The sequence below is a fragment of the Lepidochelys olivacea genome (genome assembly GCF_965140295.1).
Source record: "Lepidochelys olivacea isolate rLepOli2 genome assembly, chromosome: 4".
Classification (NCBI taxonomy): Eukaryota; Metazoa; Chordata; order Testudines; family Cheloniidae; genus Lepidochelys; species Lepidochelys olivacea.
Genome location: NC_140414.1, coordinates 57,278,094 through 57,292,069, shown reverse-complemented (window position 1 = coordinate 57,292,069; position 13,976 = coordinate 57,278,094). Strand labels below are relative to the sequence as shown.

The 13,976-nt window shown below is 37.8% G+C and overlaps 1 protein-coding gene across 7 annotated transcripts in view; it reads left to right on the top strand.

Moving 5' to 3' along the window:
- Positions 1-13,976, top strand: part of ELF2 (E74 like ETS transcription factor 2) — a 63,064-nt gene that overhangs the window by 32,452 nt on the left and 16,636 nt on the right. For all 7 annotated transcript variants that reach the window (XM_084627058.1, XM_084627057.1, XM_084627054.1 and 4 more), the window contains one exon: positions 10,097-10,210. In XM_084627058.1, coding sequence (XP_084483184.1) covers positions 10,097-10,210 — 114 coding nt within the window. The remainder of the gene's footprint in view (positions 1-10,096; positions 10,211-13,976) is intronic.

The following is a 13,976-nucleotide window of genomic DNA, read 5'->3' as shown; positions in this document are numbered from 1 at the left end:
TGTTTGGATTTATAATAAAAAGCACTGTCAATCAAAAGCAATAGACACTCCAATAGGAGTTAGAAGAAGAAGAAAATGCAGGAAAAAAAGCAGCTCACCTCCATCAGAACTTGCCCCTTGCTAACCAAAATATTCTGCATAAAATTACCTAAATTTGGTTAAATCCGAATGGTTACCACAGTTTTCACTAGTGGGGAAAAAAAGAGTATGAAACTAGGAACAACTGAAGTCTGAATCATCTTAAGCATGCCAAGAGAATACAAAGAATAGTAGGGATAGGATTGCCTGATCAACACTAGTGGTGTATTTAAATTTAGTGTTCTTTTATCTTTTGTTCTTAATACTAGAGCTGTTAATGGTGTTAAATCATTTAGAAAGATGCAATTTGAAGATTAAATCGTTGTTGCCTTAGGCAAGTAGAGTAGGCCGAATGACTTCAGTGGGATTTACAAAGGTGAATAGGCAAAAAGAAAAGGACGGCTGTTACTCTGAAAGGTGAATAGGGTGAGCTGGTTGTGGCCCAAGACCTTGTCTTCACTAGAGAATTGAACTGTTTGTAACTGAATCAGTTTAAGCATAAACAGTGTGTTCACACTAGCCATCCTGAATATAAATTTTGCCTCACATTTACAGAAGCCCTATCCTAAAGAGTTTATTTTTCAATTCCTGCTGGGTATTCATCCTAGCTGAGCTCTCAGAAGTAGTGCATTCTGGCAGGTTTCACAAAGCCACGAGGACAATAGTGGGAGCATTAGCTGAATGCTTTCAGTTTATGTGCATCCACAGTAGCAGCCAGATGATTTTGACTTGACTTTATTAAGCCTGCTAAAAAGTGTCTTAAACCAGTTATTAGATCTTGGTAGACTGTCTGGGGTATTTTTGTGTGTGGACATAGTGTTCTACAAATGTGCTGGGACCTTTCACTGGTTTAATTTCTTTAGAGTAGAATAGGCCTAGATGTTTGCAAGGTATTTCCTTACTTAGCAGAAGTGGTGGGCACAACATCTGTCTTTATCTACCCTTTAACTAACTGATAGCCATTTCCATGACTGCAATATGAGTATCTGTACAATTCTAGGTTTCAGAGTAACAGCCGTGTTAGTCTATATTCGCAAAAAGAAAAGGAGTACTTGTGGCACCTTAGAGACTAACCAATTTATTTGAGCATAAGCTTTCGTGAGCTATGTATGCATCCGATGAAGTGAGCTGTAGCTCACGAAAGCTTATGCTCAAATAAATTGGTTAGTCTCTAAGGTGCCACAAGTACTTCTTTTCTTTGTACAATTCTAGTATGCTCATCACCATAGTATATAGACACCATATTTATCTACTTATTTTAATGTATCTACATGATGTCAAATTGATTTAGGAAAACAAAGCCTTTATCCTAAGAAATTGTACTCTTTAGTGCTTTGGCTTTTCTGTTCAGGAGGTCTTCTAATACGTGTTTCTGAGAGCAAAAATTTCTAGCTAGTCTATGGTTACTATATGAAGGCCTGGGCAAAGACGTACCCCAAAAGTGGCAAGATTCAAGTTCATCCTGATCTTTGGTGGTATGAATTGATCTTAAAATTTAAAAAAAAAAAAATTGTGGCCATAAGAGCAAAATATTTCTCTCGATGTTGGCCTGATAATTTGCTAATATCTGTACAAAAATTAGTGTTTGGAAACATTTATTCTTGTTTCTACTATTCAGTTTTGTTTTTCTGCAGTGATTTCATTATCACTCTGAAGTATTTTTCAGATGACAATCTTAAAGTAGTTAATTCAGATTACTAGAATTCAAAATGTTCTACAAATAAACTGCCCTTTTAGATTTCTGAACAAATTTCTATCAAGAACCACTGAATAGTCTAAAATTGCTGTCAGCAAGTGGGAATATTCTGTTCTGAAAGTTCCTGAGTATTAAATGAATACATCTAGACACAATTTAGCTATTTAATTAAATTATCATTTAAATACTAACATTTAGTTTTTCTCTTTTATATGAAATATTGAAATAAAATAATGTTCTTCTGTAGAACTTTATTAAATCATTTAGAATACATTTGCCATTCATGTATTTGTCCATTTTCAATGCTTGGAATTATGAATTCTTCACTAAAGTATTGCTCTAGTTGCGACATGGTATTAAATAATAAGGTATTGTAAATCAGCTGCAGCAGTTAAATGTTGACCATGTAATGATAGCTATCAAGATAAAAGACTGGAAGGGATCTGTTGCATAATTGTTGTTTTTTTAAACTAGCCTTAAAAAAAATCCAGGCTTTATTTCTATTTGCTTTAGCTCATTTTGTTACTATATATTATTTGTAACTGCTCTTAGTTTTAAAACTGGATACGTTGCCAGTATTCTGCTCTGTAATGCTGAAGCACAGCACTGTCAGACTTACTTACCAAGTTTGGTGTTTTGTAACAGCTGTTGAGAGCCTTGTATAATCTACTGTGCATAATGTTTGTTTAGAAAGATGTAAATGAAATAAGATGACATTTAGGTAATAGTGAACAGAAACACTGACGTACTTACTACTTTTTAATAATTAAAACTCTCCTGATTTCTTTACTCTGTTAACTCTCCTAGTGGTGAGGGATTAGAAAGAGCCACTCGGCATGTTGGATTGTTCATAACTTCTTTTTTTAAGAAGAATTAATTTTTTTCTCCACAAAGCATTTCAGTAGATGCCATCATTTTATAAACTGTCTAAAAGGTGCCAGAAAATCAAGTTGTTTCATATACGTAGTAAGATAAAACTTGGTGTAAAGAATGGAATGTGAGCGTCATGTTAGTTTTTAACTATTCCAAATAGGTAAGTGTCATTTCCTGTGATTCTGTTACCCAGTTTTACAAAATTTATCTCCACATGAGCGAATTATTTAGTCTCCTTTGGGCAGGTAGTAATTCATTCATAGGCGATTTTTTTAAGGTGTCAGAGCTAGGTCTTTATTGAATTGATTAATCAGTACAGTTGATATTTATTACATTGAGTTTTTCAGACGTGCAAGTGAGTAGTATAGTTATAAAGATATTTCCGTTTGCGCTGAATAGGTACCTATGCATGTACGTTAAAAAATGTAAAGAAGTATTTTTTTCCTAATCAAATAAAAGGAGATTGTCTTACTATGGTGTCAGTGCTTATGTATTATAATGATAGGTGTTGAGAGAGAATTGAGGTTTCTAACGTAATAAAAGTTGGCTACCCCAGACAGTCATTCAATATTGTTGAAAGGCATTTTGCTGTGTAGCGCCTTCTGAATTATTTTTCCCTGTGAGAGTGTTTGTTTTGTTTATGACTGGTTTTGGATTTTATTGGGGCACCTGTTTTCCTCCCTTCTTTACCACTCTTACCTGGTGACATGATAAAAAAGGTGGTGGTGGTGGTGAGGAGTGCAGTCTAATGACCTGCTCTGCTTTATCACCCAGATCTCTTGGTGTCTTCAAGGTCAGCCAACTGGCTTATTTGTCTCATCTGCTGTTTTGGCAGCAATGGCAGTGCTGGCAAAGGGAGTCTTCTCCCCAATTAAATCTCCAGGATACCTCTTATAGTTCCCCTTTCTGTTACAAAGCTTCACCAGGTTCTGTTCCTGCCAGACACACACTACAATTTTGAGAATTAAAAAGACTTTCCAGAATAGACTTTGACAAAACTGGTCTAGTGTAAAAGGGACTGGAGAGATGTAAAGGGGCTCTAAAATGGTTTCAGGAAGGGAAGGATTCCTCCAGCACAGGAACCGTGGAACATAGCCATAAAGCTGCCATCCTGGGACCTCTCACAAGCCTGTGCCAAAGAAGGGGTTGGAATGGGAGTGCTGCAGAGATTGAGACACATTACTGTAATTGAGACTGGTCGTCAGAGCTATCTGAATTACCACAAGGGCTTCTCCAACTCCCCAGAAATGCCTGGGAGGAGGACAAAAAGCACCTCTCTTCCGCCTGGGCTGTGAGTTCTGGACTGTGCCTCTTAAGAGATCAAGCACAAATGTACATGTTTGGCATTAAGAAATGAAAATTACCATATAGGGTGATTTTTTTTTTCTCCCTGCAATTGTGTGTGTTCAGTTATATTAACTTTGCATGTTTGAAAAGCCCTCTTAATGCTCTTTAGGCAGACTAACAGTTTTGAAGCTGTGTTAGGTGGCTGTGTTGAAGCCTAGGGAAGAGTATGGCTAGCTAACATGGCTTTAAAGGTGATGGCTTCTGTCTTAACGAATGTTTAAAAGGGCTTTTAGATCATCTTAAGATAACTTGATTAAACTAACATGATTGAAAAACACACCCTTTTTGTCCATCAAGATGGGGACATTGTAATGTTTGGTCTGATGCTTTTATATGGTTACTTAAGTACTTTACAGAATTTTACACACATAGTACGTATGCAGAGGTAGGAGAGGAGTTTTAAAAAATAGTATACTTAGGGTTGGCAGAATTCAGGGTTTTTTGTTATTAATAATTTAAACTGATCAGTGTTAATTTTTAAGAATTTTTATATTTTTATCAATTTTCAGTTTGGGGAAATTATGGGGGGTGATCAGACAATGGGAGAGGACAGTTATTATTTAATGACAGTTGACATTGGGCTGAATCCAAAGCCTATGCCCCTGGGAGGTGGGGATCAATCATCATCATCAGCCCCTGGGATGGGGGCAACCCTGCCTGTAGGTCAGCCTCAGTGTCTTCTCACCCAACACTTGCTCCTCCTCTAGAGACGAGCATGCAAGGGTCACTCCAGTTTGCTTCTTCTCTGGGCCCAGTGAGTCTAACACCAGCCTTGCAGGTTACATAGCTCCATTTACCAGGTGTAAATGATCTATTTCTGTGGGAGCAGGACAAGTTACACAGGACAGGGAAAATTGTTGTAAATGTAAACAATATATATCAAATATGGATACATTTTTAATTTGACCATCAGCTTCAAAACAACAAAACCCACAGAGTGATAATACTGAACTTCCTTCAACATGTTCAGCTACCATAAGGGGTGAAGAACACAGAGGAGGTGATGTGACTAAGAAACTTAAAGCTATTAGCCTTGCAAAATTTAGGAAATACAAAGACATCTATTTGAATTTTGGTTTTATTCTTGAAGTGGAGATGTACCTCAACCGCAGTGTGAAATTTGTGCACAAGTACTGTCCAATGAATGTTTGACGCCCTCCAAATTACAGAAACATTTAATTACAAAACATGAACTATATAAGGATAAGCGAAAGGCCAAGGAAGTGCTTGGTACTAAAGCAGTAATGAAATCCATAACTACTGTGGATGAAAAGCTTTTAAGGTTATCCTTCATAGTAGCGCAGAAAATTGCTAAAACAAAAAAATCACAAACAACTGCTGAGACTTTGATAATGTCGTGTGCTACTGAAATAACAAAGGAAGTGTTTGGAGAGGAGAAGGCCAAGGTACTGACAAAAATGCCAATGTCAAATGACACTGTCAAACAACGGATCACTTCTATGTCAGAAGACATAGTCTCACAGTGTATTGATTGGCTGCGTGACAATGATGTTGCTATACAACTAGATGAATCCACAGACATTTAGAAAATGTCCCATTTACTTGCCTGTGTTTGGGGTGTGTGTGGAATAAGGAAATGAAGATTTTTTGTTTTGCAAAGAGCTCAAGGCAACAACAAAGTCAGATGACATTTTCAGACTGTTAGATGACTTTATGATTTCAGCAAAATCAGTTGAACTAATTGCATTCAGGTCTGCACTGATGGAGCCACAGCAGTGACCAGAAAGCAGTCTGGTGTTATGCAAAAAATAAAAGCCTTTGTACCTTGCGCTATTTGGACACGCTGCTTTCTACACCAAGAGGTGCTTGCTGCAAAAGATATTGAACCAAGTCTTCACAGTGTTCTGAATGCAGCGGTAACTCATTAATTTTATTAAATCCAGAGCAACAAACTCCAGCTGTTTTGCTGCACTTTGTGAGGAAGTGTGTACAGAGCACCATTCCTTGGTCATGCATACAGAGGTGAGATGGCTATCTTGAGGCAGAATGCTTGCCCATATATTTAATCTCAAGGAAGAGTTACGTACTTTCTTAGATGATAAGAATCCTGAACTTGTTGAGATCACGTGTGTCTGGCAAAACTGGGTTACCTTACAGACACATTCAATGAATAAGATGAATGAAACTATGCAAGATGGGAATATTAATTTTATTGCCCACCGTGAAAGAATTAAGGCATTCAAAAGAAAACTACAACTTTAGAAAGTTCATGTCTGGAAGGGCACTACTGATATGTTTGAGCTCATACATTCTTTTATTCAGGAATGAAACATTGACTTGGACGTAATTAAACCTCAGCTAGCAGCGCCTCTGTCTAGTCTGCTTAACAAATTTAATGATTATTTTTCCGAACTCACAAAAGAAGAAACGGCTACACACATGTGGGCTACAATGAGAACATTGAAGATAAACTTCCATTCCCATGCCATCAGAACTGTTAGAAGAGCTCACTGACATTTTGTCAGACAGCTCCCTCAGAACCAGGTTCAAATACATGCTGCTGGAGACATTTTGATATGAGTGTTCTGATGTATTCATCAATGCTGCTTCTGCTGTGCTGAAAATTTTGATCCCCTTTAATACCATCTACTTATGCAAAGCCAGATTTTCAGCCATGACATCAATGAAAATGAAGTACCAAATCAGGATGAACATTGACCATGACCTGTGCATGTGCATGTCAAAGATACTCCCCCATGTCTTGACAGAATTGTTGATTAGCACCCTCAACAAGTTTCACAGAATTTAAAAAAAAATTCAGTTTTTTAATTTTTGTGCCTCTGTTGTCCATTTTTTAAAATATATTGTTTGTGTGTGTTTAACTGTGTAACTAGCCGTTTAATAAAGCTTTTAATTTACTGGATATGCAGAAAAACAGTTGTTTTGGTACAGGTGGGCTGTGGAGTTTTTATAGCATTTTTTGGGGGGGCGGGGGACTCAGAAAGAAAAAGGTTGAGAACCTCTGCTCTTACATACAGCTGGGACTATACTGGCACCCAAACAGCCTCAGTACTGGGGATGTTCAGAAGTGATTTGAAGCTATTTTTTGTGCCTCTGCTCCTGTGATAGGTCAAGTGCTCCTCAGCTGCAGAGCAGAACCCAGTACCACCTGTAAAAAATGACTAACAACTTCAGATGTGAAATTTATACAGATGTACACAATTTTATTAAATTAGAAGTAGTATAAATTAGTTTACTTAGAACTTAAATCCATCATAAATTGTTTTGTATTCATATAATGCATTTATGTACAGAACAATAAATCTTGAAAAGGTATAGGCTGCTAACTAGCAATACTGCAAACAATAATTCCTAAGACAAAGCAAATGAAAACAAAATGAAAATTTTCACAGCTGACCACAGGGGAAAGTATCAGAATAATTTTGAGATCTTGTTTGGAAGCTTTTTAGGGTCTATTTTATCTAAAATGTAACTAGTATCCTGGGACCAACACTGCTGCAACATGCCATTAAATATAACTTTGCATTTTTAGTTTCCAGACTGGTGTGGAATTGAAATTGTATAATTAGTTGATTGAATAGCATTTCTACTTATGACAGGTTTCAGAGTAACAGCCATGTTAGTCTATATTTGCAAAAAGAAAAGGAGTACTTGTGGCACCTTAGAGACTAACCAATTTATTTGAGCATAAGCTTTCGTGAGCTACAGCTCACTTCATCGGATGCATACTGTGGAAAGTACAGAAGACGTTTTTATACACACAAACCATGAAAAAATGGGTGATTATCACTACAAAAGGTTTTCTCTCCCCCCATCCCGCTCTCCTGCTGGTAATAGCTTATGTAAATTGATCAGTCTCCTTACAATGTGTATGATAATCAAGGTGGGCCATTTCTAGCACAAATCCAGGTTTTCTCCCTCCCCCCCCCCAACATCCCCACCCCAATATACACATTGTAAGGAGAGTGATCACTTTACATAAGCTATTACCAGCAGGAGAGTGGGGTGGAGGGAGAGAGAACCTTTTGTAGTGATAATCACCCATTTTTTCATGGTTTGTGTGTATAAAAACATCTTCTGTACTTTCCACAGTATGCATCTGATGAAGTGAGCTGTAGCTCACGAAAGCTTACACTCAAATAAATTGGTTAGTCTCTAAGGTGCCACAAGTACTCCTTTTCTTATTTCTACTTATGACTGACGGGAGGAAAGTTTTACCTATTGAGTGTGGGGGCTGAGCCATCAACTTCTGTATAATGGAAGCTTTTACACAGAGGTTTGTTTTGCGTGTGTGGGGACAGTGACAGTGCAAAACTGGTCAATTTTCATTGCTGCTCTTCAGAATGCTGGGCACCAGTGAAACTGGCAGAATCATGTCAATTTCAAGTTGCTGCTGCTTGGGAAAATGTTAGCAGGAGCAGCAGCAGAGGCAGGAAGATCCAAAAATAGCAGCCATGGGAAGGTGGGGAGGGAATTGGAGAATTCCTTCCTCCTCTTCTTACAGCGGCTAAGGTTGAGGGGGGATGAGTAAGTAGTGGAGACTATTTCAACTCACAGCAATCTGGATGCTCTGGAGTGAGCTTTTTTTTCTTTCCGGCTGCTATAGAGTAGTGATGGAACATCAAATTTACCAGGCACCTACTACTGCAAAAAGATAAGCCCATAACTAGAGTCCAGGATCAGTTCCTTCTTAGAGATGTCAGTAGCCAGCTGATTGGGGAGATAGGTTTTTCATCAAGGCACTGCATTGTCCCAGGGCCTTGCTGATAATGCCCTTCTCATATGTGCTTCTGGACTAGTATGTTTAGTCCTTTGGCAAGTAGGTGTTCGGTATATTTCTCAGTCCCTGCCTTTTAGTAACATTAACTGGAGACCATGCTAGAAAGACACCTTCTTCCCCCCATGTATCACATGACTTTGTATATATCTGAACAATTTATTTTCCCTGCACCAGATGTAATAGTTCATAGTTTGGGTATTTTCCCTACTTTTTAGTTAAATGATGTCAGGTTGTTCACCAGAATGTTTAGTAATTGGATAGGTGTCTTGAAGTTCCAGTAGGGTTACTAGTTGAATCCTCTTTAGTTCATTGACGCTGGAGATAGGTGACTCTGCTTACTCTAAAGATAGATTTGCTCAGACATTGGCTGCCTTGCAGGAACGATTTAGCTTTGAGCAGATTTCCATAAATGGAAAGAGTAACTGGAGAGGGACAGGGTACCTTGGTGAGAGTGTCAGTGATGTGCAACAGGTGTTTATGGAGTTGCTGGTTTTAAAAACCTTGTCCAAGGGAGAGGAGTAGAGAATTGGCCTTGAATGTAATGATATTTTAAACTTAAAATTCAACTTGCTTATTATTAGAAAAAAGGCTATTGCTGTGCTCATGTTAACACACGTGTCCTGTGTCAAGGTATAATTTGAAATGTATGCTACAGCTAGATTTAATTTTAAAACTTTTTGTTTAATAACTTGGTGTTTGCAAGATTTAAGTTGAAAGTGAAATATTCAGTACTTCGTTCTCTCTTCCCAGCTCTCACTTAAGAGCGTAAAGCTGCATAGTAGAAAACTGCTAACCCCCATCTCTGTGAAGTTGTAGTTAAGGTGAGGTAATAGAACATAGAACCAAATAGATCTGTTATGCAAACTAAATATTTTGTTGTTTACCTGTTCTGCCCAAATGAACTGAAAACATTACTAGGTGACCCTTGGGCTTTAATGGGACAGTGCTTGGCTATGCATCTAAATAGTAACTCCTTGTGTAGACAATGGTTTATCTATAACCATCCTTATTAAAAATCAGTTTTGTCTGGTTTAAAATTAAGGCAGAAGTCAAATCTCAAAGGCCTATCTTGTAATCCCTTAGTTACCTACCAGGAACTGTATTCTCACTGACTAACCAAAATCCAGTTTAAGAAGTGGGGACATTGGTTTCTAGTTGCCTTTGATCTATCTAAAACATATTTTATTATTAGCATGAAGTCCTTGGTGTAATGACATCTGTCAGATTTCTCTTGGGTTTCACCTTGTACAACACAATTCAAATGTATGTTGAATCATGTAAGGAGGTTGTATTACAGCACCTGTGACCCTCTTATGATTATGTTTTGTATTATTTTGCAGTGGAAGCATCCGTTCATGGCAGCAATGTGCACTGCACAGATAAAACAATTGAAGCTGCAGAAGCTTTGCTTCATATGGAGTCTCCTACCTGCTTGAGAGATGCCAGGAGTCCTGGTATGTCAACCACAGTTGCATATTGTATAAGATCTTTCTCCCTTCACTAATTTAATAACCAGATTTACAAGGAGCTTGCTTATATTGAGGACTGTAAGATGTTAAATACATTTGTTTTCTCATTTCAAAACAATTGTTTGATTTGTTTTAGTTCCCCAGGTTTGTGAGAGGTTTTATTTGGTGTCTCTGTCCTGAAAGGGATATACTCCTAACAGTTTTCACCCTTCTGAGGCAGGATCTTGGCACATTAGTTAGTTTTAATGGTAGGATAGCTTTGAAAAGTCTTTGCCTAACGCTTATTTCCTTGCAAAGCAATAGGCACCGTGGTACTTTTACGAAGTGACAGTGAATTCTTCCTTCAGATGGACTGTCTCACTTCTAGAAACTTTCTCATCCTAGTGAGCTGAGGATCAAAAGCGTTGAGGTAGTTCTAAAACCATTGTAAATAGTGCTTTCTGTTAGACATGGTCCGTTCAGTGTCCATGAGTCTTTAAATAGGTTATCCCTTCAGTCACACACAATGGAGATACATGATGATTTTTTTCTCTTTTATAAAGGCTAAAGTATGACATTTTTAGCTAGATTTATACATAAAACTTTTTTGGGCGTGAAAAATTGCAGACATGAAACTTACACCAGTCAGCTTTGTTTCTAGTTTGTTTCATAAATTGTTCTAAGCCTGACCCCTAATTTGCCTGATAAAGAACCAAGTTACATTCCTACAAGAGAATTCCAGTCTAACTTTTCCATTTTATTACAAAGGAGATTAAATCATACACAGAAGGCGTGGTTCTAATTTTCAGAAGTGCTGGATATCTAAGACTCTTGTTGAACTCAGTGGGAACTGAGGGTTCTCAGCACCTCTGAAAAGTAGCTACCGATGTATCTTAGTATAATTACACAACCACACAAACTACATTAAAAGAACATTCGTGAGGCTGCAAAGTCAAGCACTCAAAAGTTAGGAAATGCCAGAATGTAAGTTGTTGGTGCCATATTAATTTGGACCCCTTGTGTGTATATGTTATGATACAGTCTTTATGTGGTCATATCATTACTATTTTCTTTTGCACAGGATGGACCTACTCTGGAGATAAATCAGGGTTGTATAATGAAGGAGTCTGTTGTCTGTAGGACTCCTGCTTCAAGTTGAAGAAGTTGGAAGGTGTGTAGCTAGTGAGGCAGAGGATTGTAGGAGATGAAAGTATGATCTCATGGTTAAGGCAGTTGAATGCTGCCCTAGATAATTGGATTCTGTCCCTCCCTCTGTGATGCTAGGCAAATCACTTTAACCAAACGTTTCACAGGTATTCACTAATTGTGTGTTCCTTATTTTCTGGGTGCCTGACTTGCGACCCTTTGGTCTGATGTACAGAAGTATTGAGTGCCCACAGCTGCAACTCACATGTATAGAAGCTGTGCTTTGAATCTATAAAATGCTATATTATGCTAAGCACTCTGAAAAATCAGGTCCTAGGCATCTCACCTAGGGCACCCAAAATTAGTGGATAGTTTTGACGTTAATCTCGCTGTGCCTCAGTTCCCCATCTATAAAATGTGGATAACCATACTTCCTCATGTCTATGGCGTGTTGTGAAAATAATTTAATATCTGTGAAGCACTCAGCATAATGATGAGTGCCATAGGAAAGCCCACGAAGATAATTCTGTCTTTGGAGTTGGGTTTGAATAGTGTATAGTAAGTAAGGCATGGGATCACTCGTTTAAACAATACATTGAAACCAAAATATTGAATAGCTGCTTATTAAACGAGCACCATTCATTTGGTGAACTGAATGAGGCAGGGATCTTGTGGAAAAAATAGCATGTGGTCATAATTAAAGACTGTATCATAATCCCTATGCACATGGAGGCCTAATTAAGATTGCTCTCTCCCTGCCCCCAGGGTCCTGGTCTCAGTCTACTCCCCTCCCTCCTCTGGTTCTGGCTCTTGTCTCCTCTGCACTAGAAGAATAGGGCAGTTTCCTCCTCCATGCTGCTTGGGCCCGGCAGGTGGAGCATTGAGTGCACAGGAGAGACAGATTCTCTGACCTCTGTTCCAGTGGCAACTCAGCTGCAATTGCAGGGAAAGTCCTGCCGGAACCCAGGCTGGAGCATGCTCAGTGCAGGTGGAATCTTCAGGGAATTTAACTGTGAAGCTCTAGCAAGTCTCTACTGAGTTTTGTGAACCACGATTCTTGAGATTTATAACTTGGCCAAATTTGGGTGTATTTTCACAGGAATAGAAAAGGCACGTCCCTGACATAAAGTCCTTCCCCACCCCTTGCCAAATTTCAAGTCGCTTTTCCAAAGTGGATGAGCACAGGAGCTACGAAAACAAAAAAGTTGCCAGATCTTTTTTTTTATATGGGCAAAACAGCATATTTCCCCATAGCCTTATTTTTGGAAATGACTGAATTGTTGTGGCTGAAATATTCCAAAAAAATTCAGCCTGAGCTGGACACCTGGCATGAAAATTTCAGCCCAAACTGTTAAGAGTTTTGCAAAGTTATAAGCATCTGAAAACAGTTGGAAAGTGTGGGCAACCTTAATAATAGGCACTGCTCTGAGCCCCACCTGTAATAAAGACAAATGGGAATCTGTCACATTATAAAGTTTGGATACTTGGTGAATGTAGAAATCATTTGAATGCTTGGGAAAGAAGCCACTTTCAAAAGATGTGAGATGATTTTTTTTGTTCCCTCAATTTAGGCCATTCTAAAATCAACTAAAAATATTTAATACAACTTGGATATTTTTTGTTTAAATATGTATATATCAAAAGTATAACTCATTAATTGCAACTTGACTTTGAATTTTGTTTTTGTGGTTGAAATCCAATCCATAATAACATATCCTGCAAAAACATAAGCATGTACTCAACTTTATGCATGTGATTAGCCCTGTTCCCTTCATTAGGGCTACTCATGTGTAATTGTGTATGAGTTTAAGTCTCTGTGGGATTGGGGCCATAGTTCTTAGTAGCTAAGTTTATCCCTTTTTCAAGTACTGTAATAATATTTAAGGATTATAAGTTTCTCATGAGTTTTGCTATATTTTAATGTTTGCTCGAGAAATTTTCCTATCGTGTAAATATATAACAAATGTATAGTTGCCCCCTAACTCTACTAGAGTCCTATTTACAACAGTTATGGCTCCTTGGCTGAATCTGTATTTATTAAAAAAAATGGATTTCCAACCAGGTAAACCATAATGTCTCCAAAGGAGCCATTATGTACTGTATAGTTTGTTGGGTGATATAATGTAGCATACAACCTGTGCTAGGGGGTGATACAAGTTACACATGAAAATCAGTTAATCAAGTGAGGACAATAGTTCATGTCCAGTAGCTGTAAAAAGGTAATCTGGCTACTTCTAATAAATAACAAAAAATACTTATAAGCCTGAATGTATGTTTTAGATGACCAGTCTTCAAAAATGCACCTAAAAACGATTTTTGAAATACATGGGCAAAAATACAACTAAAATTGTAAACTAATCTCTTTTTTAATATGCTGAATAAACAGTTTCATAGTTTTAAGTGGGGACAAAGGGGACTCTCCTATATGCATATGTAACATTTTGATTAAACTTAATGGTGTGTAGAGTTCTATGGTAGAATTTGTAATCATGGATAAGTTATAAACTTATGAAAATAGGAGTATGATAGAACTGCTGGTGGGCCATTAACGTCAGTAAATATCAAAATGCCGCATCTTAACTCCTACCCATTTTTGAAAAAATTAAAGTTGGGCTTTAAAGAGGAA